General features: G+C 45.5%; 1 protein-coding gene across 2 annotated transcripts in view; it reads left to right on the top strand.

The window, feature by feature from the left end:
- Nucleotides 1-17258: 17258 nt before the first annotated feature.
- The window catches only part of LOC106612187 (caskin-2), a 92623-nt gene continuing 84085 nt past the window's right edge, over nt 17259-25796 (top strand). For both annotated transcript variants that reach the window (XM_014213164.3, XM_014213154.3), the window contains exons 1-2: nt 17259-17630; nt 24352-24926. In XM_014213164.3, coding sequence (XP_014068639.2) covers nt 24833-24926 — 94 coding nt within the window. In that variant the 5' untranslated portion in view covers nt 17259-17630; nt 24352-24832. The remainder of the gene's footprint in view (nt 17631-24351; nt 24927-25796) is intronic.

Here is a 25796-nt window from a genome sequence, read left to right as displayed (position 1 = left end):
CAGAGCCTTCAGGTGACCAAAAGCCCTGTCCGCCTCAGCCGACCACTGCAGCCACACTGGTCCCCCCTTCAGCAGTGAGGTAATGGGAGCTACTACCTGACCAAAACCCCGGATAAACCTCCAGTAGTAGTTGGCAAACCCTAGAAACCGCTGCACTTCCTTTACCGTGGTGGGAGTTGGCCAATTACGCACAGCTGAAATGCTGTGGGGTCATGACAGGCCACCCAGGGTAAGCCCAGCACCACGGGAAACACAGGAGAATCAATAAGGAAGAGACTGATTCTCTCCTTATGACCTTCCTGCGTAACCATGTCTAGTGGAGTGGTGGCCTCCCTAATCAGCCCTGACCCTAATGGTCGACTATCTAGGGCGTGCACAGGGAAGGGCAGGAACAAGGGGGATCCCTAAACTATGGGCAAATGAACGGTCAATAAAATTCCCAGCTGCGCCTGAATCTACTAGCGCCTTTTGCTGGGAATGCGGGGAAAACTCAGGAAATGAAATAAACACATACATGTGAGCAACAGAGGGCTCTGGGTGAGCCTGGTGCCGACTCACCTGGGGTGACACGATAGTGCCCTGCCTGCTGCCTCGACTCCCTGAGGAACCCCCCCAGCACCGACCAGCACCGACCAGCAGTGTGCCCTCTGCGGCCACAGATGGTGCAGGGAATGGCCCCTCCTCCGGGCGCCCTAAGTGCAGCACCTCCCAGCTCCATGGGCGTTGGAGCGGAGGTGCTGGGGGATGGAACTGACAGGCCCCGATCCGTACGTCCGCGGGCAGTCAGCAGGTTGTCCAGCCGGATGGACAGGTCCACCAGCTGGTCCAATGTGAGGGTAGTGTCTTGGCAGGCCAACTCCCGATGGACATCCTCACGCAGACTGCACCGGTAGTGATCGATCGATCAGGGCCCTGTCGTTCCATCCCGCACTGGCGGCCAGGGTCCGGAAGTCCAAGGCGAAATCCTGCGCGCTCCTCGTCCCCTGCCTCAGGTGGAACAGACGTTCACCCGCCGCTCGACCCTCAGGCGGGTGGCGGAACACTGCCCGAAAGCGGCGGGTGAACTCTGCGTCTCCCTCACTCCATACGGCGTTGGCCCACTCCAGGGTTTTGGCTGAGAGGCAGGAGACGAGGGGACGAGGGCGGACACGCTCTCACGCCCCGAAGGAGCCGGGTGGACGGTCGCAGGTAGAGCTCCAGCTGGAGTAGAAACCCCTGGCATCCGGCAGCCGTCCCATCATACTCCCTCGGGCGCGAGTCGAATCCCGCTGGGACCGGGTGAAGGACGGGTGGACAGTGGGACCAGCTGTAGTGGGGCTGGTGGAGGTGCTGGAAAACCTCCTCCTCTCTCCCAACGATCCATCGTCTGTAGCACGCGATCCATGGCGGTGCCCAGACATTGCAACATGGTCGCGCACTGCTGAACGCGCTCCTCCACTGCAACAGGGAGGGCGTCTGCTCCTGCTGACTCCATTCTTCAGGTGAGTGATTCTGTAAGGGTCCTGTGTGTAGCTGGTGTAGAGGGTCAGGCGCAGGACAGCAGATATGAGTAATCAACGTACTTTACTCAAAAAGACAAATTTACAAAGTAACATCACGAGCCCACAAAGACGGACCAAATTACAATAAACAATCACTCACAAACAGAACATGGGGAACAGAGGGTTAAATAATAAACAAGTAATTGGTTGAGTGAAGCCAGGTGTGTAAGACAAAGACAGAACAAATGGAAAATTAAAAGTGGATCGGCGGTGGCTAGAAAGCCGGTGACGTCGACCGCCGAACGCCGCCCGAACAAGGAGAGGGACCGACTTTGGCGGAAGTCGTGACACTTAATTATTCCATTGTACTGGATCGAATACATATTAGCATTTTACATACATTCATATGTGTAATAATTGTTTATGACATACTGTGAAAAACTCTTTTGGCTGCTGGCTCCGTCACTTTCAGAAATGCTCAGAGCAGACTTAAAGGGGAAGGGTAGCTCTTGACTTGAACCACAGGGGTTCTCTGTAAAGAGAGAGTAATCCAAAAGGCACAGACACACCCCTTGACTTTCAATTGGCATCCTTGACCTGTATGTATTCTCTCCTGATTGGCTCTCTGGTGCTTAGTCAATGGGAACTCCGTTGCCGGCCCCATCATAAAGTTTTTACACAGTCTGGCAGTCTGACTAAAGTGCCAAGGTATGAGGAGAGACATCCTCCTTTGCATTTATGGGAACAAATATTTCCTAACACTTTGGATCCTATTCTAGGACAGTTAGAAGACACAATGCGTCAATGCAACAAAATAAAAATACTAATTACTGTCCACGAGTAACCTCAACCTTGTGGGTGTTTGGGTCTGTGGGTGTTTGGGCCAATAAAGTGCCATCTCAATTCTACCGCTGACTAGTCTCTCATGCCCCTATGAACAGGGACACAGGGCAATAGTTTTTAATCTAAACCAGCCCTTTTTTACTAGAGTACACTAACCCCTAATTGGGGCTCTTTTCTTGACACACAGTAGCAGTTTATCAGATAAGAAGTGAAGAACATCAAAAAGTAGATTGTTGTAAGGGTGTATTATGTCCTATGCTGGCCCCATTGTCATATCCATTCTGGATTCTGAGTGGTAAAATCACATGGGAATGTCTGTCCTACATGTATTGTTGGTACATGGAATATTCCTCAACTGCATATATCATGAATTGATGTTGCAAATAGAAGTATTGTGTTCAACAACTGACATTTTCAGATATGATTTTGACAAACACACTTTAACACACTTTGGTGCTTACAATTCATTCTCTATTGTCATAGACTTGATGGGCACTGTCATCTGTGATCTTTGTGATATGACTTTCTTTAAGCACGTACTGATGAAACTGTCACTTACTATTTTTTTCTTAAAGTCTACAAACACTTTACATTTATTCACTCTGAGATAGGGTTGGATCCTATATGCTACTTTTATTATTGTCCTGTAAATGATTCAGTGCTTGTAATTTAGGCTGTGTGTAGAATGGGGCATAAATGAAATTACCTCTACTACTAAATTACTACTAGATTATAGTGATAAGGACAACAGCATACAATTTTGGCTTATGTATTCATTTGCCTATAACTAATCATAATTCCATTATGTTTACATAAAAAAGAGAAAACATCAAAATGAGAAGATCCTGCCATGGAAAAGACGACTGGGTGGACATAAAGTGGAAAGGAGGGTAAATAACTCACACCATGCAGCAGGACACCTTCAGCTGCGGGGTCTTTGTAATGCAGGTTTGATAGTTACATTTTCAATAATGAATGGTTAGCTGTTATGTGACAATTAGGTCAAAAACTCAATTACATTTTTTGGTGTAGATGGCCAAGGAAGTTGCACAGAATTTCCCCAACATCCCCTCCCAAATGTGGCCCACCTGGATGTGGCCCAAAGACTGACTGGGTTAGTAACTTTATTTAACATGTTATTAATCTTTTGACAACAGTGACAGCATGTAGGAACATTTATGAAAGAACACAATGGATGGCTAATTCGTCATACTGCATTGATATTATTTATAACGTGTTACGCTTTGTTTTGTTTTAGATTGAACCCTAGTCATTGGCGTCTCCATTACCCGCAGTATTAGACTTTAAAACGAATCATCCAGCGATCATACACTGTTTACCAGGGGGCAGGGCTACTGATGTTAAAGCTAATCTGAAGAAAGTGCTGGCTAAAGCTAAAACTGGCGAGTGTAGAGTGTATTGCTATCCATGTCGGCACCAACGATTTTAGGATGAAACAGTCAGAGGTAACTAAGCGCAACATAGCTTCAGCGTGTAAATCAGTGAGAAAGATGTGTTGGCATTGAGTAATTGTCTCTGGCCCCCTCCCAGTTAGGGGGAGTGATGAGCTCTACAGCAGTCTCACAACTCAATTGCTGGTTGAAAACTGTTTTCTGCACCTCCCAAAATATATAATTTCTAGATAATTGGCCCTCTTTCTGGGACTTACCCACAAACAGGACTAAGCCTGGCCTGGTTTGAGTTTATTTTATTTTTACAGGGACAGGGCACATTAATCAACGTTTCAGTAAAAGTGCCGGTTTTAGCCAGCCGGCTAATTTTCAACCGCAGTCCCTGGGCAGGTTATTAAAAACAATTACAATATAGACAATCATTGAACAGTGAGCACACGCAGAGTAACATAGGACAAGCAAGACATAGCATACAGACAGAGCAACATAGGACAAGCAAGATGTAGCATACAGACAGGGCAACATAGAACAAAAGGAGTGCTGAGGAGTGACGGACTCCATCCTAGCTGGAGGGGTGCTCTCATCTTATCTACGAACATAGACAGGGCTCTAACTCCCCTAGCTCCACGATGAGATAGGGTGCAGGCAACGCAGCAGGCTGTTAGCCAGCCTGCCAGCTTAGTGAAGTCTGCCACGAGCACAGTCAGTGTAGTCAGCTCAGCTATCCCCATTGAGACCGTGTCAGTGCCTCGATCTAGGTAGGGCAAAACTAAACATGGCGGTGTTCGCTTTAGCAATCTCACTGGAATAAAGACCTCCTCCATTCCTGTCATTATTTAAAGAGATTGTGATATCTCAAAATAGGGCTACTTAATGTTAGATCCCTCACTTCCAAGGCAGTTATAGTCAATTAACTAATCACAGATCATAATCTTGATGTGATTGTCCTGACTGAAACATGGCTTAAGCCAGATGAATTTACTGTGTTATTAAATGAGGCCTCACCTCCTGGTTACACTAGTGACCATATCCCCTGTGCATCCCGCAAAGGCGGAGGTGTTGCTAACATTTACGATAGCAAATTTCAATTTACCAAAAAATACTATGTTTTCGTCTTTTGAGCTATGCAGCCTACTCAATCACTTTTTATAGCTACTGTTTACAGGCCTCCTGGGCCATATACAGCGTTCCTAACTGAGTTCCCTGAATTCCTATCGGACCTTGTAGTCATGGCAGATAATATTCACATTTTTGGTGACTTTAATATTCACATGGAAAAGTCCACAGATCCACTCCAAAAGGCTTTCGGAGCCATCATCGACTCAGTGGGTTTTGTCCAACATGTCTCCGGACCTACTCACTGCCACAGTCATACTCTGGACCTAGTTTTGTCCCGTGGAATAAATGTTGTGGATCTTAATGTTTTTCCTCATAATCCTGGACTATCGGACCACCATTTTATTACGTTTGCAATTGCAACAAATAATCTGCTCAGACCCCAACCAAGGATCCAAAAGCTGTGCTATAAATTCTCGGACAATCCAAAGATTCCTAGATGCCCTTCCAGACTCCCTCCACCTACCCAAGGACGTCAGAGTACAAAAATCAGTTAACCACCTAACTGAGGAACTCAATTTAACCTTGCGTAATACCCTAGATGCACTCGCACCCCTAAATACAAAAAACATTTGTCATAAGAAACTAGCTCCCTGGTATACAGAAAATACCCGAGCTCTGAAGCAAGCTTCCAGACAATTGGAACGGAAATGGCGCTACACCAAACTGGAAGTGTTCCGACTAGCTTGGAAAGACATTAGCGTGCAGTATTGAAGAACCCTCACTGCTGCTCGATCATCCTATTTTTCCTACTTAATTGAGGAAAATAAGAACAATCCAAAATGTCTTTTTGATACTGTCGCAAAGCTAACTAAAAAGCAGCATTCCACAAGAGAGGATGGCTTTCACTTCAGCAGTGATAAATTCATGAACTTCTTTGACGAAAAGATCATGATTACTAGAAAGCAAATTACGGACTACTCTTTAAATCTGCGTATTCCTCCAAAGCTCAGTTGTCCTGAGTCTGCACAACTCTGACAGGACCTAGGATCAAGGGAGACACTCAAGTTTTTTAGTACTATATCTCTTTACACATTGATGAAAATAATCATGGCCTCTAAACCTTCAAGCTGCATACTGGACCCTATTCCAACTAAACTACTGAAAGAGTTGCTTCCTGTGCTTGGCCCTCCTATGTTGAACATAATAAACGGCTCTCTATCCACCGGATGTGTACCAAACTCACTAAAAGTGGCAGTAATAAAGCCTCTCTTGAAAGAGCCAAACCTTGACCCAGAAAATCTAAAAAACTATCGGCCTATATCGAATCTCCCATTCTCTCAAAAATGTTAGAAAAAAAAAGCAGCAACTCGCTGCCTTCCTGAAGACAAACAATGTATATGAAACACTTCAGTCTGGTTTTAGACCCCATCATAGCACTGAGACTGCACTTGTGAAGGTGGTAAATTACCTTTTCATGGCGTCAGACCGAGGCTCTGCATCTGTCCTCGTGCTCCTAGACCTTAGTGCTGCTTTTGATACCACCGATCATCACATTCTTTTGGAGAGATTGGAAACCCAAATTGGTCTACACGGACAAGTTCTGGCGTGGTTTAGATCTTATCTGTCAGAAAGATATCAGTTTGTCTCTGTAGATGGTTTGTCCTCTGACAAATCAACAGTAAGTTTCGGTGTTCCTCAAGGCTCCGTTTTAGGACCACTATTGTTTTCATTATATATTTTACCTCTTGGTGATGTCATTCGGAAACATAATGTTAACTTTCACTGCTATGCGGAAGACACACAGCTGTACATTTCGATTAAACATGGTGAAGCCCCAAAATTGCCCTCTCTGGAAGCCTGTGTTTCAGACATAAGGAAGTGGATGGCTGCAAATGTTTTACTTTTACACTCGGACAAAACAGAGATGCTAGTTCTAGGTCCCAAGAAACAAAGAGATATTCTGTTGAATCTGACAATTCATCCTGATGGTTGTACAGTCGTCTCAAATAAAACTGTGAAGGACCTCGGCATACCTCTGGACCCTGATCTCTCTTTTGACGAACATATCAAGACTGTTTCAAGGACAGCTTTTTTCCATCTATGTAACATTGCAGAAATCACAAACTTTCTGTCCAAAAATGATGCAGATAAATTCATCCATGCTTTTGTCACCTCTAGGTTAGACTACCGCAATGCTCTACTTTCTGACTACCCAGATAAAGCACTAAATAAACTTCAGTTAGTGCTAAACACAACTGCTAGAATCTTGACAAGAACCAAAAAATGTGATCATATTACTCCAGTGCTAGCCTCTATACACTAGCTTCCTGTTAAGGCAAGGGCTGATTTCAAGGTTTTACTGCTAACCTACAAAGCATTACATGGGCTTGCTCCTACCTATCTTTCCGATTTGGTCATGCCGTACATACCTACACGTACGCTATGGTCACAAGACGCAGGCCTTCTTACTGTCCCTAGAATTTCTAAGCAAACAGCTGGAGGCAGGGCTTTCTCCTATAGAGCTAAATTTTTATGGAATGGTCTGCCTATCCATGTGAGAGATGCAGACTTGGTCTCGACCTGTAAGTCTTTATTGAAGACAAATCTCTTCAGTAGGTCCTATGATTGAGTGTAGTGTGGCCCAGGAGTGTGAAGGTGAACGGAAAGGTACTGGAGCAATGAACCCCCCTTGCTGTCTCTGCCTGGCCAGTTCCCCTCTCTCCACTGGGATTCTATGCCTCAAACCCTATTACAGGGGCTGAGTCACTGGCTTACTGGTGCTCTTCCATCCCCTCCCTAAGAGGGGTGCGTCACTTGAGTGGGTTGAGTCACTGATGTGATCTTCCTGTCTGGGTTGGCGCCCCCCTTGGGTTTGAGCCGTGGGGGAGATCTTCGTGGACTATACTCAGCCTTGCCACAGGATGGTAAGTTTGTGGTTGAAGATATCCCTCTAGTGGTGTGGGGGCTGTGATTTGGAAAAGTGGGTGGGGTTATATCCTGCCTGTTTGGCCCTGTCCGGGGGTATCGTCGGAAAGGGCCACAGTGTCTCCCTACCCCCCCGTCTCAGCCTCCAGTATTTATGCTGCAATAGTTTATGTGTCGGGGTCTAGGGTCAGTCTGTTATATCTGGAGTATTTCTCCTGTCTTATCCGGTGTCCTGTGTGAATTTAAGTAGGCTCTTTCTAATTCTCTCCCTCTCTCTCTCTTTCTTTCTTTCTTTCTCTCTCTCTCTCTCTCTCTCTCTCTCGGAGGACCTGAGCCCTAGGACCATGCCTCAGGACTACCTGACTTGATGGCTCTTTGCTGTCCCCAGTCCACCTGGTTGTGCTGCTGCTCCAGTTTCAACTGTTCTGCGGCTATGGAACACTGACCTGTTCACCGGACGTGCTACCTGTCCCCGACCTGCTGTTTTCAACTCTCTAGAGACAGCAGGAGCGATAGAGATACTCTGAATGATGAAAAGCCAACTGACATTTACTCCTGAGGTGCTGACCTGTTGCACCCTCTACATCCACTGATGTAAGAAGGGCTTTATAAATAAATTTGATTGATTGATTGATTGATTGGATATACACTGAGTATAAAAAACATTAAGAACACATGCTTTTTCAATGACATAGACTGACTATCTGGTGGCACTGCTGAGACATTAATGCACTCTGGACCTAAAGGTTGCCAGTTCAAATCCCGAGAGCAGTGATGCACATTTAAGGATATATTCTATCAGATAAGTGCTATCGGACACACACATAGTGGCTATTTTGGCAGTGTCAGAGGTGGAACTACATTTGACCAATCAAATCCACAAGCGTCTCGCAGCATTAATCCTGAAGCGGAAATTGTCATTGGCTGCACGGAGTTGCATTAAGAGAAATCCCATCCAGCCTTGTTTATAAGTTGGAACACTGGAATGTGATATGTAATTGAATAAGATTTTCAATTTGAGTGTCATTATTTCTATATAGCCTACACTTCCTCGTTCTGAACTGCTAACATGAGTGGGACGGGTGTGGCTTTGTGACACTGACCACTTGAGCAGCCGCTCACTGATTTGACAGGTCTAATGCAGTTACAGTGCATTCGGAAAGCATTCAGACCCCTTGACTTTTTCCACATTTTGTTACGTTACAGCCATATTCTAAAATTGATTAAATATTTTTTTCCCCTCATCAATCTACACACAATACCCCATAATGACAACGTGAAAACAGGGTTTTAATTATTTTTCAAACGTATTAGAAATAAAAAAACAGGAAATATCTTATTTACATAAGTATTCAGACCCTTTGCCATGAGACTCGATATTGAGCTCAGGTGCATCATGTTTCCATTGATCATCCTTGAGATGTTTCTACAACATTATTGGAGTCCACCTGTGGTAAATTAAATTGATTGGACATGATTTGGAAAGGCACACACCTGTCTATGTAGTTGACAGCGCATGTCAGAGAAAAAAACAAGCCATGAGGTCGAAGGAATTGTCCATAGAGCTCCGAGACAGGATTGTGTCGAGGCACAGATCTGGGGAAGGGTACCAAAACATTCCTGCAGCATTGAAGGTCCCCAAGAACACTGGCCTCCATCATTCTTAAATGGAAGAAGTTTGGAAACATCAAGACTCTTCCTAGAGCTGGACGCCCGTCCAAACTGAGCAATCCAGGGAGAAGGGCCTTGGTCAGGGAGGTGACCAAGAACTAGATGGTCACGCTGACAGAGCTTTAGAGTTCTTCTGTGCAGATGGGAGAAACTTCCAGAAGGACAACCATCTCTGCAGCACTCCACCAATCAGGCCTTTATGGTAGAGTGGCCAGACAGAAGCCACTCATCAGTAAAAGGCACATAACAGCTCACTTGGAGTTTGCCAAAAGGCACCTAAAGGACTCTCAGACCATAAGAAACAAGATTCTCTGGTCTGATGAAACCAAGATTGAACTCTTTGGTCTGATTGCCAAGCGTCATGTCTGGAGGAAACCTGACACCGTCCCTACGGTAAAGCATGGTGGTGGCAGCATCATGCTGTGGGGATGTTTTTCAGCGGCAGGGACTGGGCGACAAGTCAGGATCGAGGGAAAGATGAACAGAGCAAAGTACATAGAGATCCTTGATGAAAAACTGGGCACGGACTTGAACCAGATCGAACATCTCTGGAGAGACCTGAACATAGCTGTCCAGCGACGCTCCCCATCCAATCTGAAAGAGCTTGAGAGTATCTGCAGAGAGTGATGGGAGAAACTCCCCACATACAGGTGTGCCAAGCTTGTAGTGTCATACCCAAGAAGACTCAAGGCTGTAATCGCTGCCAAAGGTGGTTCAACAAAGTACTGAGTAAAGGGTCTGAATACTTATGTCCATTTTATATTTCTTTTTTATATATATATATACATTTGCAAACATTTCTAAAAACCTGCTTTTGCTTTGTCATTATGGGGTATTGTGTATAGATTGATGAGAGGGAAAAAACGATTTAATCAATTTTAGAATATGGCTGTAACATCACAAAATGTGGAAAAAGTCAAAGGGTCTGAATACTTTCCGAATGCACTGTACATCTCCGACTGCCAAAACACCAGCTATGCAAGTGTCAGCTATCGCGTATTTATGCTTGATCTGATTGAATCTAGGCCTTAATGTCAAGTGTCCCTGAGCACTGCTACTTTTTAGTTGGTGTTATCAGATAATCACACAATTATTGACTTGAAACCTGGGCTACTTTTAACAACGTGCAGAAATGTATACTTGCCAATAAATCTGTGGGCTATTTCTATCATGGCCAAAATCCTGATGGCGAAGCAGGAAATTCAGATTTGCTGTCATCTAAGAGGTTGTGAGTTCAAATCCCAGATGCTAACCAATGTTGAGATTATTTCCATTTATGTTCCAATTCCTAATTTTACGGTATTGAAAATAATTTCATTAGAATTTGAATTGATGTGTACTTCCTGAATACAGTTTGTTGTTGTATATCTACTGACAAAATACAGTACAGCTGTAGAAATACCTTAACAGTTGTTTCCACTATTTTCACCGCAACTCAGTAGCTGGAAAATTACTATAAAATTACAGGATAAAAAATAAATAAATGTCGTGCCATAAGCGCATCTACCTTTAAATGCAATTGCAAGTCAGGCATACCAAGTTCATTTGCAGGAAGGGCCAAAAAGTACCCACGTGCATTGCAATTGACAGTAAATAAACTCAGCAAAAAAAGAAACGTCCTTTCACTGTCAACTGCGTTTATTTTCAGCAAACTTAACATGTGTAAATATTTGTATGAAAATAACGAGCTTCAACAACTGAGACATAAACTGAACAAGTTCCACAGATATGTGACTAACAGAAACAGAATAATGTATCCCTGAACAAAAACAAAGGGGGGGTCAAAATCAAAAGTAACAGTCAGTATCTGGTGTGGCCACCAGCTGTACTGCAGTGCATCTCCTCCTCATGGACTGCACCAGATTTGCCAGTTCTTGCTGTGAGATGTTACCCCACTCTTCCACCAAGGCACCTGCAAGTTTCTGGGGGGAATGGTCCTAGCCCTCACCCTCCAATCCAACAGGTCCCAGACGTGCTCAATGGGATTGCTGGCCATGACAGAACACTGACATTCCTGTCTTGCAGGAAATCAGGCACAGAACAAGCAGTATGGCTGGTGGCCTTGTCATGCTGGAGGGTCATGTCAGGATGAGCCTGCGGGAAGGGTACCACATGAGGGAGGAGGATGTCTTCCCTGTAACGCACAGCGTTGAGATTGCCTGCAATGACAACAAGCTCAGTCCAATGATGCTGTGACACACCGCCTCAGACCATGACGGACCCTCCACCTCCAAATCCATCCCGCTCTAGAGTACAGGCCTCGGTGTAACGCTCATTCCTTTGACGATAAACGCAAATTGCAATTTATTGCCCTGGCCACATCTGCAGTCCTCATGCCTCCTTGCAGCATGCCTAAGGCACGTTCACACAGATGAGCAGGGACCCCATGCATCTTTCTTTTGGTGTTTTTCAGAGTCAGTAGAAAGGCCTCTTTAGTGTCCTAAGTTTTCATAACTGTGACCTTAATTGCCTACCGTCTGTAAGCTGTTAGTGTCTTAACAACCGTTCCACAGGTGCATGTTCATTAATTGTTTATGGTTCATTGAACAAGCATGGGAAACAGTGTTTAACCTCTCTAGGGTAGGGGGCAGTATTTTCACGGCCGGATGAAAAACGTACCCAAATTAAACGGCCTACTACTCAGGCCCAGGAACTAGAATATGCATATTATTAGTAGATTTGGATAGAAAACACTCTGAAGTTTCTAAAACTGTTTGAATGATGTCTGTGACTATAACAGAACTCATATGGCAGGCAAAAACCTGAGAAAAATCGAACCAGGAAGTGGGAATTCTGGTGCTTGTAGTCCTTTCAAGTCATTGCCTATCGAACACACAGGCTTCCACTAGATGTCAACAGTCTTTAGAAAGTTGTTTGAGGCGTCTATGATGAACAGAGAGCGAACAGAGGAAGTTGGATGTTGTTGACTCAGGAAAGTACTGGCGTTCATTGGCGCGCATTCACGTGAGAGTTAGCTGTGTTCCAAAATGTTTTTCAAGACATTGCAATAATCCGGTTGGAATATTATTGAAGTTCTAAGTGAAAAAGGCCCTAAAGATTGATGCTATACAACGTTTGACATGTTTGAACGAACGTAAATATAACTTTTTTTGACTTTTCGTCATGACATTTACCGCGCTCTTCCTACACTTGGAGTACCTTACTGAACGCGGAAACAACAAGGAGGTATTTGTACATAAATTATGGACTTTATCGAACAAAACAACATTTATTGTGGACCTGGGATTCCTGCAAGTGCCTTCTGATGAAGATCATCAAAGGTAAGTGAATATTTCTAATGCTATTTATGATTTTAGATGACTCCAAAATGGCGGGTATCTGTATTGCCTGGTGTATTTTTCTGAGCGCAGTACTCAGATTATTGCAAAGTGTGCTTTCCCCGTGAAGCTTTTTGGAAATCTGTCACAGCGTTTGCATAAAGGAGATGTTCATCTATAATTCTTTGAATAACAGTTTAATATTTTATCAACGTTTATGATGAGTATTTTTGTAAAATGTTGTGCTGATCCACCAGAAGTATTGGAGGCAAAATATTTTCTGAACATCACGCGCCAATGTAAAATGGGGTTTATGGATATAAATATGAACTTTATCGAACAAAAAATGCATGTATTGTGTAACATGATGTCCTAGGAGTGTCATCTGATGAAGATCATCAAAGGTTAGTGCATAATTTTAGCTGGTTTTCTGTTTTTTGTGATGCCTGTCCTTGCTAGGAAAATGGCTGTGTGCTTTTTCTTGTGTTGGAACTGTCCTAACATAATCTAACTTTATGCTTTCGCCATAAAGCCTTTTTGAAATCGGACAATGTGTCACGTCCTGACCAGTAAAGGGGTTATTTGTTCTTATAGTTTGGTCAGGACGTGGCAGGGGGTGTTTGTTTTATGTGGTTCAGGGTGTGTTTTGTGTATGTGTTTTTATAGAGGGGTATTTGATTTATTAGTCCGGGGTTTGTTAGTCATTGTTCTATGGTAGTATATTTCTATGTTCATTCTAGTTTTTTGTAGTTCTATGTTTAGTTTATTGGGGTTGGACCTTCAATTGGAGGCAGCTGGTTATCGTTGCCTCTGATTGAAGGTCCTATAAATAGGTATGTGTTTTTCATGGGGTTTTGTGGGAGATTGTTCTTGTTTAGCTGTTTGCCTGACAAGACTGTCAAGTTCGTTTTGTTTTGTATACGTTTATGTTTTCCTTCTTCAGTAAATAAAAAAAGAAGATGAGTGTACATTTTCCGCTGCGTCTTGGTCTCTACCCTACGGCACCCGTGACACAATGTGGTTACATTAAGGAGACGTGTACCTTTAAAATGGTGTAAAATAGTCGTATGTTTGAGAACTTTGAATTATGACATTTTGTGGTTTTGCATTTTCACTGGCTGTTGAATAGTGTGAACCGTGGGTGGGACGGTAGCGTCCCTCCTGCCCAAGAGAGGTTAAACCCTTTACAATGAAGATCTGTGAAGTTATTTGGATTTTTACGAATTATCTTTGAACGACAGGGTCCTGAAAAAGGGACGTTTCTTTTTTTGCTGAGTTTATATAGCAAAACTCTAATACATTATCCTATTACTGTAAAAATGTACCTTATAATGACCACAACATTTACCTCAAAATTAATAGCAATGGCTAACAGTGTAGTTTCATGTTATCACATGTTGGCCCACATGATTTCACATGTGGAAAATCGCATGATTTCACACGTGAAACATGAAATTTCACAAGGGAAATCATGTAAAAACTTGTTTTTGGAACACTTCACATGTGACATATCGAATCTAAAATCGTGTGAAAATGTGTTTTTGGAACACGTTACATGCGTTTTTGGAACACTTCACCAGACATTTCAGATGTAAAAGCACGCTTGTGGAACACTTCACATGATATTTCACATGTGAAAAAGTGTTTTTGGAACACTTCACATGTGACATTTCACTTGACATGTTTTTAAATGTGCAATTCCATGTTATCGCTGTTCAGCTAAAATATTACCCCACCTGTGATTTGAACTCACTCACAACCGCTGGATTTGACATATGCTGATCTTTCTGCAGCACCACAAAGCCTTTAGCAGTCCTTTAAACATTCATTATCTATAATACATCTCTGCACTTATCAGAAGCATGCCATCTGCACTGCTATTTTAGCTATCAGTTATTCTGACTATTCTCTCATCATTGATTTAATTGACTTATTTCAGAAATTTCAGGGTTTGCTGTACAGGTGTCTAATGTTGGTGTTGCATATTATTCTGTTTTAATTATACTCCTGAATCACTATGATAAATATAATAGTTTTTTTGAGTGTATTTTTAACAAAGCTGAGATTTACTTTGAAGTCTAAAGTGTAGGAATATAGGTGAAATCAGTAACTGACATATGGTGGCATAGCAAGAATATTGGCATGATGTGAACCAAGAGGTTGTGAGTTCAGACCCAAAGTAAAGACATGTTGAATAATGATTACTGTATAAACATACACAATGTAAGTTGAAAGCACTGTGTATATAGCCTTGTTATGTATTGTGTTACATTGATTGATTTTTTTTAACTTTAGGTTATTTTGTAAATATTTTATCAACTCTATTTCTCTAACTGCATTGTTGGTTAAGGGCTTGTAAGAAAGCATTTCACGGTAAGGTCTACATCTGCTGTATTTGGCGCATGTGACAAATAAAATCTGATTTGATTTGATCACACCTCTTTTTTATTGGCAGTTCATCACCTGTGAAATGTCATGTGAAAATGTTAACCCACATGTGAAAGGTTTTTGATCACATGTGAAAGTCCATCATATGTGAAGTGTTCCAAAAACACATGGTTTGACATGATTTCACACGTGAAAATCCACATCATCACATGTGAAGTTTTGTGCAAAACATGTAGAAATGTCACATGTGAAATGGTTTTCCATAAGGGGAGGGAACATGTGGAGAACTGATGATGACAGGGAGAATGAAGAGGAAATACCATTCTTCTGTGTGTCCGAAATGGCACCCTATTCCCTTTTGGTGCACTACTTTCAACCAGGGGCTAAAGGAAAAAAGCTGAACATACTGTAGCTCCGGACATTTCTGGACATTTCAAGTTTCTCCTGTTTCTGTGTTGAATACACTGTGAATGGCACTGAAAGAGAAAACAATGAGTCAAGAATATAAGAGCCATTGTAACACTCCCTCCCACTCATGTTTGAGTTCGGGACACAGAACATTCTTTGAGTGATACAAGAACTATTGTTGTTTTAAATGTTTTAAAATTGTAAAATGGTTTAATTAATCTGCTTCTGACCGTTTATTCTCTCTGTAAGAGAAGCTATAAATTAATCATTGTTCAAACAAGATTAAAATACATGTATTTTATTTTGTTACTTTTGTTTGAAAGCATACACTGCAGTATTGTCTGCAACATGTGAATTACTCATGATACCCCGTCATACCAGCAAGTGTCGCTAAAACCAAACACAACTTCAAACTGTGGCCCGGGTCGAATTCTGTTTTTTTGGGTTACATACACATTAACTCCTTTCCAAATCCTTTCAGACTATTTTAATACCATTTGGAATATAGACGCTGCTTTTGAAGATGTATATACACCGAGTATACAAAACATTAAGAACACCTGCTCTTTCCATTACATAAACTGACCAGGTGAATCCAAGTGAAAGCTATGATTCCTTATTGATGATACTTGATAAATCCACTTCAATCCGTGTAGATGAAGGGGAGGAGACAGGTTAAAGATGGATTTTCAAGCCTTGAGAAATGGATTGTGTGTGTGCCATTCAGAGGGTGAATGGACAAGAGAAAATATTTAAGTGCCTTTGAACCGCGTATGGTAGTAGGTTCCAGGTGCATCGGTTTGTGTTGAGAACTGAATCGCTGAGTTTTTCACGCTCAACTGTTTCCCGTGTGTATCAAGAATGGTCCACCACCCAAAGGCCATCCAGCCACAACTGTGGAAAGCATTTGAGTCAACATAGGCCAGCATCGCTGTGGAACGCTTTTGACACCTTGTAGAGTCTATGCCACGACGAACTGAGGCTGTTTTGGGGGTGTGCGTATACTCAGTGTATATAGTAGTGCAACCGATGTGAAATGGCTAGTTAGTTAGCGGTGGTGCGCGCTAATAGCTTTTAATCAGTGACGTCACTCGCTCTGAGACTTGAAGTAGGGTTTCCCCTTGCGTTGCAAGGGCCGCGGCTTTTGTGGCGCGATCGGTAACGATGCTTCGTGGGGTGTCAGTTGTTGATGTGTGCAAGGGTCCCTGGTTCGAGCCCAGGTTGGGGCAACGGAGCAAACGGAGGGAGTGGGAAGCGAACCCGAAAGGCAAAAATCCTACACATCGTACCAATAGGGTTAACACATTTGGTGGGAAACGTGGCTCATTTAGCGATCAGTACCCTGCCACCTCTGAAACGGAAAGCATGTCCCAGTGTATTGACTAACCTCAGCTCCCTCACACATACCGGGCTATGCGCTTCGATTACCCCACGGCCATTGTAGCGAACTGACGGAGCGGGAAGCGAACCCGTGTCTCAAGCATTAAAGGCAGACATACCAAGGTGTCTGCCTTGGTATGAATTGTAAAGTGGCTCATATCGGTACAATATGGTAAACCGACTTTAGAGACCTTGTCTTGTCTACTGGACAACTTCATTCTCTCTCCAATAAATTATCCATATAGCCTAACTACTGATACAGTGTCAGATACCTTTTCACTCCCCTGGTGATTAAGGATAGTATGGGAGTAAGGTAATCCGATCCTAGATCTGTGGTACAGTAGCATACAGTCGTCTCCCTCCGAAGTTCTTGCCCAGAGTTTTGATGCGTGTGGAGGCGGAGCCAAAATGTTGAGGAGTCGCTCGTTCCGCTCGAGGTCGCAGAGGGATTAGCCTAAATTGAAAAGGTGTCAGACCAGGTCCCCTAGCGCGCACGATTCAGTCGAACTGCCTGGCGAGGATGACATTATTTTATTGACCTTCAGTAAAACAAGGATTAGGAAAAGAGCTGAATGAAATCAGAGTTTGACTTTCAACCACTTATCAGAAAGTCGTCTGGATATTGTTTCGCTAGCAGCATAACTTCTTCATACACACGTCTTCTGTGCGGTCTGCTCCTTGAGCCTCGGCTCCAAGCACCTGATAAACGCTAGCTGAGCACTACTCTACACTCCTCCAATCTTTCAACAGGGACCGGACAACCTGTGAACACATTTACAATACTGGTAAGATGTTCTGTCTTTGACCTCTTCGTTTGTTTATTATTCAGCGGTCTTGGAAGACCACAAATCAAAATCGGACTAACCAATTAGCAAATTTGATACAACTTGTCGAAAAAACTAGCCCAAATCTAGCGAGCAGCAACGTCCGACGATCTATTAATTTGTTACTTTCTATCTAGCTATATCTACCGTTGTTATAATATAATAATTTATATCATGTTCTGTTCTATTCTGTTCATTTGGTTCTATTCTATTGGGGTTCTAGTCTATTCCTTCGAAGTGTAGCAGGGTTTTCAAACCTCTCCTCGGGGACCCACAGCCGTTCCATTTATTTGATCTAACGTTAATGTACCAGTTTGTTTTCCTAACTACAGGGAAGCCCTCTAGCTATAGCAGCTCTGTGTTTGTTTACAAATGGTCATGTGCCTCCCTCAATGGACAGCTGCTCAGTTTGTTATGATGTATGATGTTGTTATGACACCCTCTGAACTCTGTGTACTGGGCTTGATGGCAATCAAGAGGAGGGTCATGTCCTAGCTGGCAGGCAAGGTGACTGAGTCTGTGTCACATTGACATGCATGCCATTACTAGCCACTAGCGATCCAGAACAGAAATCGTATGGGGTAACTTCTGATTGGAATAAAAATGGATTCATGATTGCTGCCTTACATGATGCCTCCTCCCTTCACATACATGTAGCGCCTATCATTCCATATTATCATAGCTAATATGATGTGATCTGTTATTGTACTTGACCGTGTCTACTGCCTATTCTTGTGTAGCCTATACAATGACAGCATATGTGATAACTTAGTCCCACAACCTGATGGTAAACAGAAGCCCTGCTGTAGACAGGGAGACGCTGTCACGACTTCCGCCGAAGTCGGCTCCTTTCCTTGTTCGGGCGGCGTTCGGCGATCGACGTCACCGGCTTTCTAGCCATCGCCGCTCCATTTTTCATATATCTATTTGTCTTGTCTTGTTTCCATACACACCTGGTTTTCATTTCCACAATTAAACTACTTCTATTTAACCCTCTGTTTCCCATCATGTTTTGTGTGTAATTGTTTCATGTTATGTGGTGTTAGTTTACGCGCTTTACTTTTATGTTACGTTTTTTGAGCGCGTTTGATTTATGTATTGCTCTCGTTTTGGAACTATAATTAAAGTGCGCCTGTTCATTATACTCTGCTCTCCTGCACCTGACTTCGCCTCCAATACACTTTTTGACAGAATTACACACCTTCAATGGAGTCAGCAGGAGCAGGTACCCCGGTTAGAGGAGTTGAGGAGCGCGTCCAGGAACATTCGGCCATGTTACAACATTTTGGTGCCATGATGGATCGCGTTGTCCAGACCATGGACCGCTGGGAGAGACAGGAAGTCTCTCCAGTGCCTCGACCAGCACAACCGGGGTTGTCTCCATCCGGAGAGAGTTCCAGTGGGATGCGTCTCTCCCTTCCCAGGGAGTATGATGGAACGGCAGCACAGTGCCAGGGATTCTTGTTACAACTGGACCTCTACCTGGCCACTGTGCACCCAGCTCCCTCAGGAGGGGAGAGAGTGGCCGCCCTCGTCTCCTGCCTCACAGGAAGAGCGCTGGAGTGGGAAAACGCCGTGTGAAGAGAAGGAGACACGGCGCCAGACCACTTCGAGGAGTTCACCCGTTGCTTCAGGGCCGTCTTTGACTATCCACCTGAGGGCAGAGCAGCGGGGGAGAGGCTCTTCCATTTGAGACAGGGGATTTCGCCCTGGAATTCCGGACCTTGGCCGCCGGAGCAAGCTGGAACGACAGGGCCCTCATCGACCACTATCGATGCAGCCTACGAGAGGACGTCCGACGTGAGCTGGCCTGCAGGGATGCCACCATTTCCTTCGACCAACTGGTGGATTTGTCCATCCGGTTGGATAACCTGCTGGTTACCCGCGGACGTCCAGAGGGGGCTCTGTCGGTTCCATCGTCCAGCAGCCCCGCTCCGGTGCCCATGGAGTTAGGAGGGGCTGCTCATAGGGAGACTGGAGGAGGAGCCATCACGTGCGCCATCTGTGGCCGCAGAGGACACACTGCCGGTCGGTGCCGTGTTGGTTCCTCTGGGAGTCGAGGCAACAGGCAGGGCACTCTGGCGTCACCCCAGGTGAGTTTGCACCACACTCATCCAGAGTCCTCTGTTGATCAACTATTTGTGCCTGTTTGTTTCCCTGAGTTTTCCCCACATTCCCAGCATAAGGCGCTCGTCGATTCAGGCACAGCTGGGAATTTTATCGACAGAGCATTAGTCATTAGGTTAGGGATCCCTATTTTTCCTATAGTTAGACCCTTCCCGGTACACGCTCTAGATAGTCGACCATTAGCGTCCGGGCTAATCAAGGAGGCCACCATCTCCTTGGCCATGGTTATGCAGGGTAATCATGAGGAGAGAATCAGTCTCTTTCTTATGGACTCTCCTGCGTTTCCTGTGGTACTAGGCCTTCCTTGGTTGGCTCTGCATAACCCCACTATTTCCTGGCAACAGAGGGCTCTCACAGGGTGGTCGCGAGAGTGCTCAGGGAGGTGTGTAGGGGTTTCCGTTGGTGTTACCACGGTGGAAGGTCCAGACCAGGTCTCCACCGTGCACATCCCCCCCAGAATATGCCGATTTGGCTCTCGCCTTCTGTAAAAAGGTGACTAAATTACCACCTCATCGCCGGGGGGATTGTCCGATAAATCTCCTGGCAGACGCTGCGCTTCCCAGGAGTCACGTGTATCCCCTGTCGCAAGCGGAGACGGTGGCTATGGATACATATGTCTCTGAATCCCTGCGTCAGGGGTACATTCGGCCCTCTACTTTACCCGCCTCCTCGAGTTTCTTTTTTGTGAAGAAGAATGATGGAGGTTTACGCCCGTGCATTGACTATAGAGGTCTCAATCAAATCACGGTGAAGTACAGTTACACGCTACCTCTTATCGCCACGGCGATTGAATCAATGCATGGGGCGCTTCTTCACGAAACTGGATCTCAAGAGTGCGTATAACCTGGTATCCGGGAGGGAGATGAGTGGAAGACAGCGTTCAGTACCACCACAGGGCATTATGAGTACTTAGTCATGCCGTACGGGTTGATGAATGCCAAGGACACACGCGCCGAGCATGTGTCCTTGGTGTGCAAGGTAGTTGGACGACTGTTAGAGCATGACCTGTACGTCAAGGCTGAGAAATGCCTGTTCTTTCAGCAGGCCGTCTCCTTCCTAGGGTATCGCATTTCCACTTCAGGGATGGAGATGGAGAGTGACTGCATTTCAGCCGTGTGTAATTGGCCGACTCCCACCATGGTAAAGGAGGTGCAACGATTTTTAGGGTTTGCCAATTACTACCGGAGATTTATCCGGGGTTTTGGCCAGGTTGCTGCGCCCATTACCTCACTGCTGAAGGAGGGTCCTGTAAGGTTGCGGTGGTCGGCTGAGGCGGACAGGGCTTTTGGGCAACTAAGAGCTCTGTTTACTTCGGCTCCAGTGCTGGCCCATCCGGATCCCTCTTTGGCATTCATAGTGGAGGTAGACGCGTCCGAGGCTGGGATAGGAGCCGTGCTCTCACAGTGCTCGGGCATGCCACCGAAACTCCGCCCCTGTGCTTTCTTCTCGAAGAAGCTCAGCCCAGCGGAGCGTAACTATGATGTGGGGGACCGGGAGTTGTTGGCTGTGGTTAAAGCGTTGAAAGTGTGGAGACATTGGCTTGAGGGGGCTAAACACCCTTTTCTCATCTGGACTTACCACCGCAACCTGGAGTACATCCGGGCAGCAAGGAGACTGAATCCTCGTCAGGCAAGGTGGGCCATGTTCTTCACCCGTTTTGTGTTTACCCTATCCTACAGACCAGGTTCCCAGAATAAGAACTGTCCCGGCTGTATGACACAGAGGAGCGGCCCATGGATCAGACTCCCATACTCCCGGCCTCCTGCCTGGTAGCGCCTGTCGTGTGGGTTCTGGATGCGGACATTGAGCAGGCGTTGCGTACAGAGCCATCTCCCCTCCAGTGTCCCGTTGGGCGTATGTACGTTCCATCTGCTGTCCGTGACCAGTTGATCTCTTGGGCCCACACGTCTCCCTCCTCTGGTCATCTGGGGATCGGTCGGACAGTGCGCTGTCTGACTGGGAAGTAATGGTGGCCCACTTTGGCTAAGGACATGAGGGTTTATGTTTCCTCCTGCTCGGTGTGTGCCCAGTGTAAGGCTTCGAGACACTGCCCAGAGGTAAGTTACATCCCTTACCCGTTCCACAACGACCTTGGTCACATCTGTCAGTGGATTTCGTAACGGATCTTCCTCCCTCACAGGGAAATACCACGATCCTGGTCGTTGTGGATCATTTTTCCAAGTCCTGTTGTCTCCTCCCTCTGCCTGGTCTCCCTACGGCCCTACAGACTGCGGAGGCCCTGTTTACACACGTCTTCCGGCACTACGGGGTGCCTGAGTATATAGTGTCGGATCGGGGTCCCCAGTTCACATCGAGAGTTTGGAAGGCGTTCATGGAACGTCTGGGGGTCTCGCTTAGCCTTACCTCAGGTTTTCACCCCAGGTAGAGAGAGTCAACCAGGATGTGGGCAGGTTTCTGCGGTCCTATTGCCAGGACCGGCCGGGGGAGTGGGCAGCGTTTGTGCCCTGGGCCGAGATGGCACAGAACTCGCTTCGCCAGTCCTCCACTAACCTCTCCCCCTTTCAGTGCGTATTGGGGTACCAGCCGGTTCTGGCACCGTGGCATCAGGGTCAGACCGAGACTCCTGCGGTGGACGAATGGTTTAGACGCGCGGAGGAGACATGGGAGGCCGCCCGTGTCCATCTCCAGCGAGCCGCGCGTCACCAGAAAGCCAGCTCGGACTGTCACCGCAGTGAGACCCCGGTGTTCACACCGGGGGACCGGGTCTGGCTCTCGACCCGTAACCTGCCCCTCCGCCTGCCCTGCCAGAAGCTGGGTCCGTGATTTGTGGGGCCATTTAAAGTCCTGAGGAGGGTGAACGAGGTATGTTATAGATTACAGCTTCCCTCTGATTATCATATTAATCCCTCGTTCCATGTGTCTCTCCTCAGGCCGGTGGTGGCAGGTCCGCTCCAGGAATCTGAATCTGAAGGCCCCCCCCCTTGGACATCAAGGGGGCCCTGGCGTACATCGTTCGTTCCGTCCTGGATTCGAGGCGTCAGGTGGGGGGCCTTCAGTACCTCGTGGAGTGGGAGGGGTACGGGCCGGAGGAGAGATGCTGGGTTCCAGTTGCAGATGTTTTGGATCCTGAACTGCTGCGCGAGTTTCATCGTCGCCGGCCGGATCGCCCTGTGCCTCGTCCTCTGGGTCGTCCTCGAGGCCGGTGTCGCGCTGGAGCCGCGCGTCAAGGGGGGGTACTGTCACGACTTCCGCCCAAGTCGGCTCCTCTCCTTGTTCGGGCGGCATTTGGCGATCGACGTCACCGGCTTTCTAGCCATCGCCACTCCATTTTTCATATATCCATGTCTTATATCCATTTGTCTTGTCTTGTTTCCATACACACCTGGTTTTCATTTCCCCAATTTAGCTACTTGTATTTAGCTACCCCCTGTTTCCCATCATGTTTTGTGTGTAATTGTTTCATGTTATGTGTTGTTAGTTTACGCGCTTTGCTTTTATGTTCCGTTTTTTGAGCGCGTTTGATTTATGTAGTGCTCTCGTTTTTGGAACTATAATAAAAGTGCGCCTGTTCATTATACTCTGCTCTCCTGCACCTGACTTCGCCTCCAATACACCTTTTGACAGATACACCAATAACAGTCCCTCCCAGGACAACCTTTCAGAAGAATGGGAGGAATTTTAATATAATTGAATAGAATGGGATAGGGTAGAATAGAAAACATTGTGCTTCAGAAGGACATTTCTTTGCAAAGTCTTGCACAGGTGACACAAAAAAAACACATTCAGTTGGAGGTACAATGGCGGTACAATATTTTCGTGTTTTAGCCCAACACTTTGCCTCCCAGCTCCATTGGGCGTCTTAATTGCTGTTTTGTTTTCGCCCAGAAAAACTCCTATTTTAATTGGATCTGGGTGGCTGCAGCTCTGTGTGTGATCTCAGATATGCCTCATTCACTTGCAGCTGTACACAATCCAAAAATCAGACTAATGTATTTTTCTCCTAAAACATTTATGCTGGATATGTTTTGTCTCGTAAGTGCTGCTGGCTGTGTCCCCTGTGATGTAGAATTCGGGGGATGGTATTAAGATGCGGTCACTTCTGCCTTCCAGTGTGCATCCCAAATGTCACCCTATTCCCTATATAGTGTACTAATTTTGACCAGGGCCCATAGGGCTTTGGTCAAAAGTAGTAGGCTTATACTATGTAGGGAATAGGGTGACATTTGGGACAGAGCCCCCAGTTTACTTCTGGCGGGAAAAGTTTGCAGCTTTTTCCCCGACAATTGGCAGAGTTCCAGACAGCTCCTAGTGAAAAAGACACTTCCTAGAAGTTGAAGGAAAGTGGAAGGAGTTAAGGAGTAGTATTCCGACATGGAATGATCCTAAGATAACATTCCATGGTGAATAGGCTTCCTGAGTGAAAGAAAAACAAATGCATTAGATTGGTTTTAGAGAGCCACCCATCCTTAATTATGTTGTAGTTACAACTTGTAATAACACTGAATGCTTTGCTAATGCTTTTATTAAATAGTAGTGAATGCCCAGCTCATGATGACATGTCTGTGTGTTCTAATGGTAGGTTTTACTGTTTCAGGTTGGCGGCAACAGCTGAGAACCCGACACACACCTTGCCCTAAGGACAATTCCAGGCAGACTCCATTTGATTTACATCAGGACAGACAACCAGTCCCCATACACAAACACACACTCTGGAAACCAAGCAACCAACAGAAGGCAGAGGAACACAGCCTCTAACAACCAACTACCCCACCTATCTCACCATCTCACCCAGTTGATGCCTAGCCTAACCTAGGCCCGGAGATAAAAATGTTCTCTGCTGGCTGTTCTGGTTGATTCCTATCTGACTGACACAGGCAGGCAGACAGACTGGCTGGTTTGGCCGTTTTGTGACGCTCTTCTGTACGTTCATCATCATTGTGTATCTGAAGGAATCAACATGCACCTGACTAGGTAAGGTTGAGGCCTCGACTGCCAAGGACCACTTAGACGCGGTTGAGACAACTGACCTCGTAAGGACCGTGTGTGGTTTCTGGTAACTGGTGTGGTGGTCAGTCATGGGTAAGGAACAGGACTTCCTGGTGGCAGTGAAGAGTGGAGACATCCTCCTGGCACACAAACTTCTGGCCAAGGTTAAATACAACAAAAACAGTGAGTACCTAGACACACACACACACACACACACACACACACACACACACACACACACACACACACACACACACACACACACACACACACACACACACACACACATCTTCTTTCTCTTTCAATTCCTGATGCAGCCCCTGTCTGCCTGTGTTTGTGTTCAGAGCATGTGTATCTGTTGGCTTGATGCAATGTACAGCAAGCAGAAGCATTGATAGCCTGTCCCTTATCTGAGTGATATTGTTCTCTGTATCTATATCAAAAGAAAAACGTTGTATTTAAAATAGTAGTGTCATGTTGAACCATCCACCACAACCAATGATCCATCTAGGGGTCGGACAATTTGAATTTAAATGTAGTCAAACCCCCAACAATATCACCTACTCTCCAAAACACAGATGCTGGTACTGTACAATATTTCTCAGGGTGTGTCTGGTCAAAAGTAGTGTACTATATAGGGAGTAGGGTGCCATTTGGGATGCACACTCACAGTGTGGAGCTTCAGTGTTGCTTATCTCTATAGATTCCTGTCAAACTGCTCGCGAGGTTAGCCTACCATAGCATTGTTGCTAATCACAGTATTCTTCTTATCCAGGCCAGGAGAAAGTCAAACTTCTCTCTATCTCTCTATCTATCTAATCTGAAACCTCTTTGTTGCTGTTATGTGCCTGTGCTGTGCTTTCATCGTGGCTGCTGTTCTGCTCTGTTTGGTGGCAGGGTCAGAGGAACAAGGGCCTGTCCGTAGTTCATGGGGTTAGCGTTATCCCTACACATCATGACATGCTGCTAATGCCTTTCAACAGTCAAACACTCATGGGCTAAATGTTTCAATGCTCGGGAAATGAAATTAGTGGCCTAGTTGTTGCATTCATT

The sequence above is a fragment of the Salmo salar genome, chromosome 01 (assembly GCF_965601325.2).
Source record: "Salmo salar chromosome 01, fSalSal1, whole genome shotgun sequence".
NCBI lineage: Eukaryota > Metazoa > Chordata > Actinopteri > Salmoniformes > Salmonidae > Salmo > Salmo salar.
This window is presented reverse-complemented; position numbering and strand designations above follow the sequence as displayed.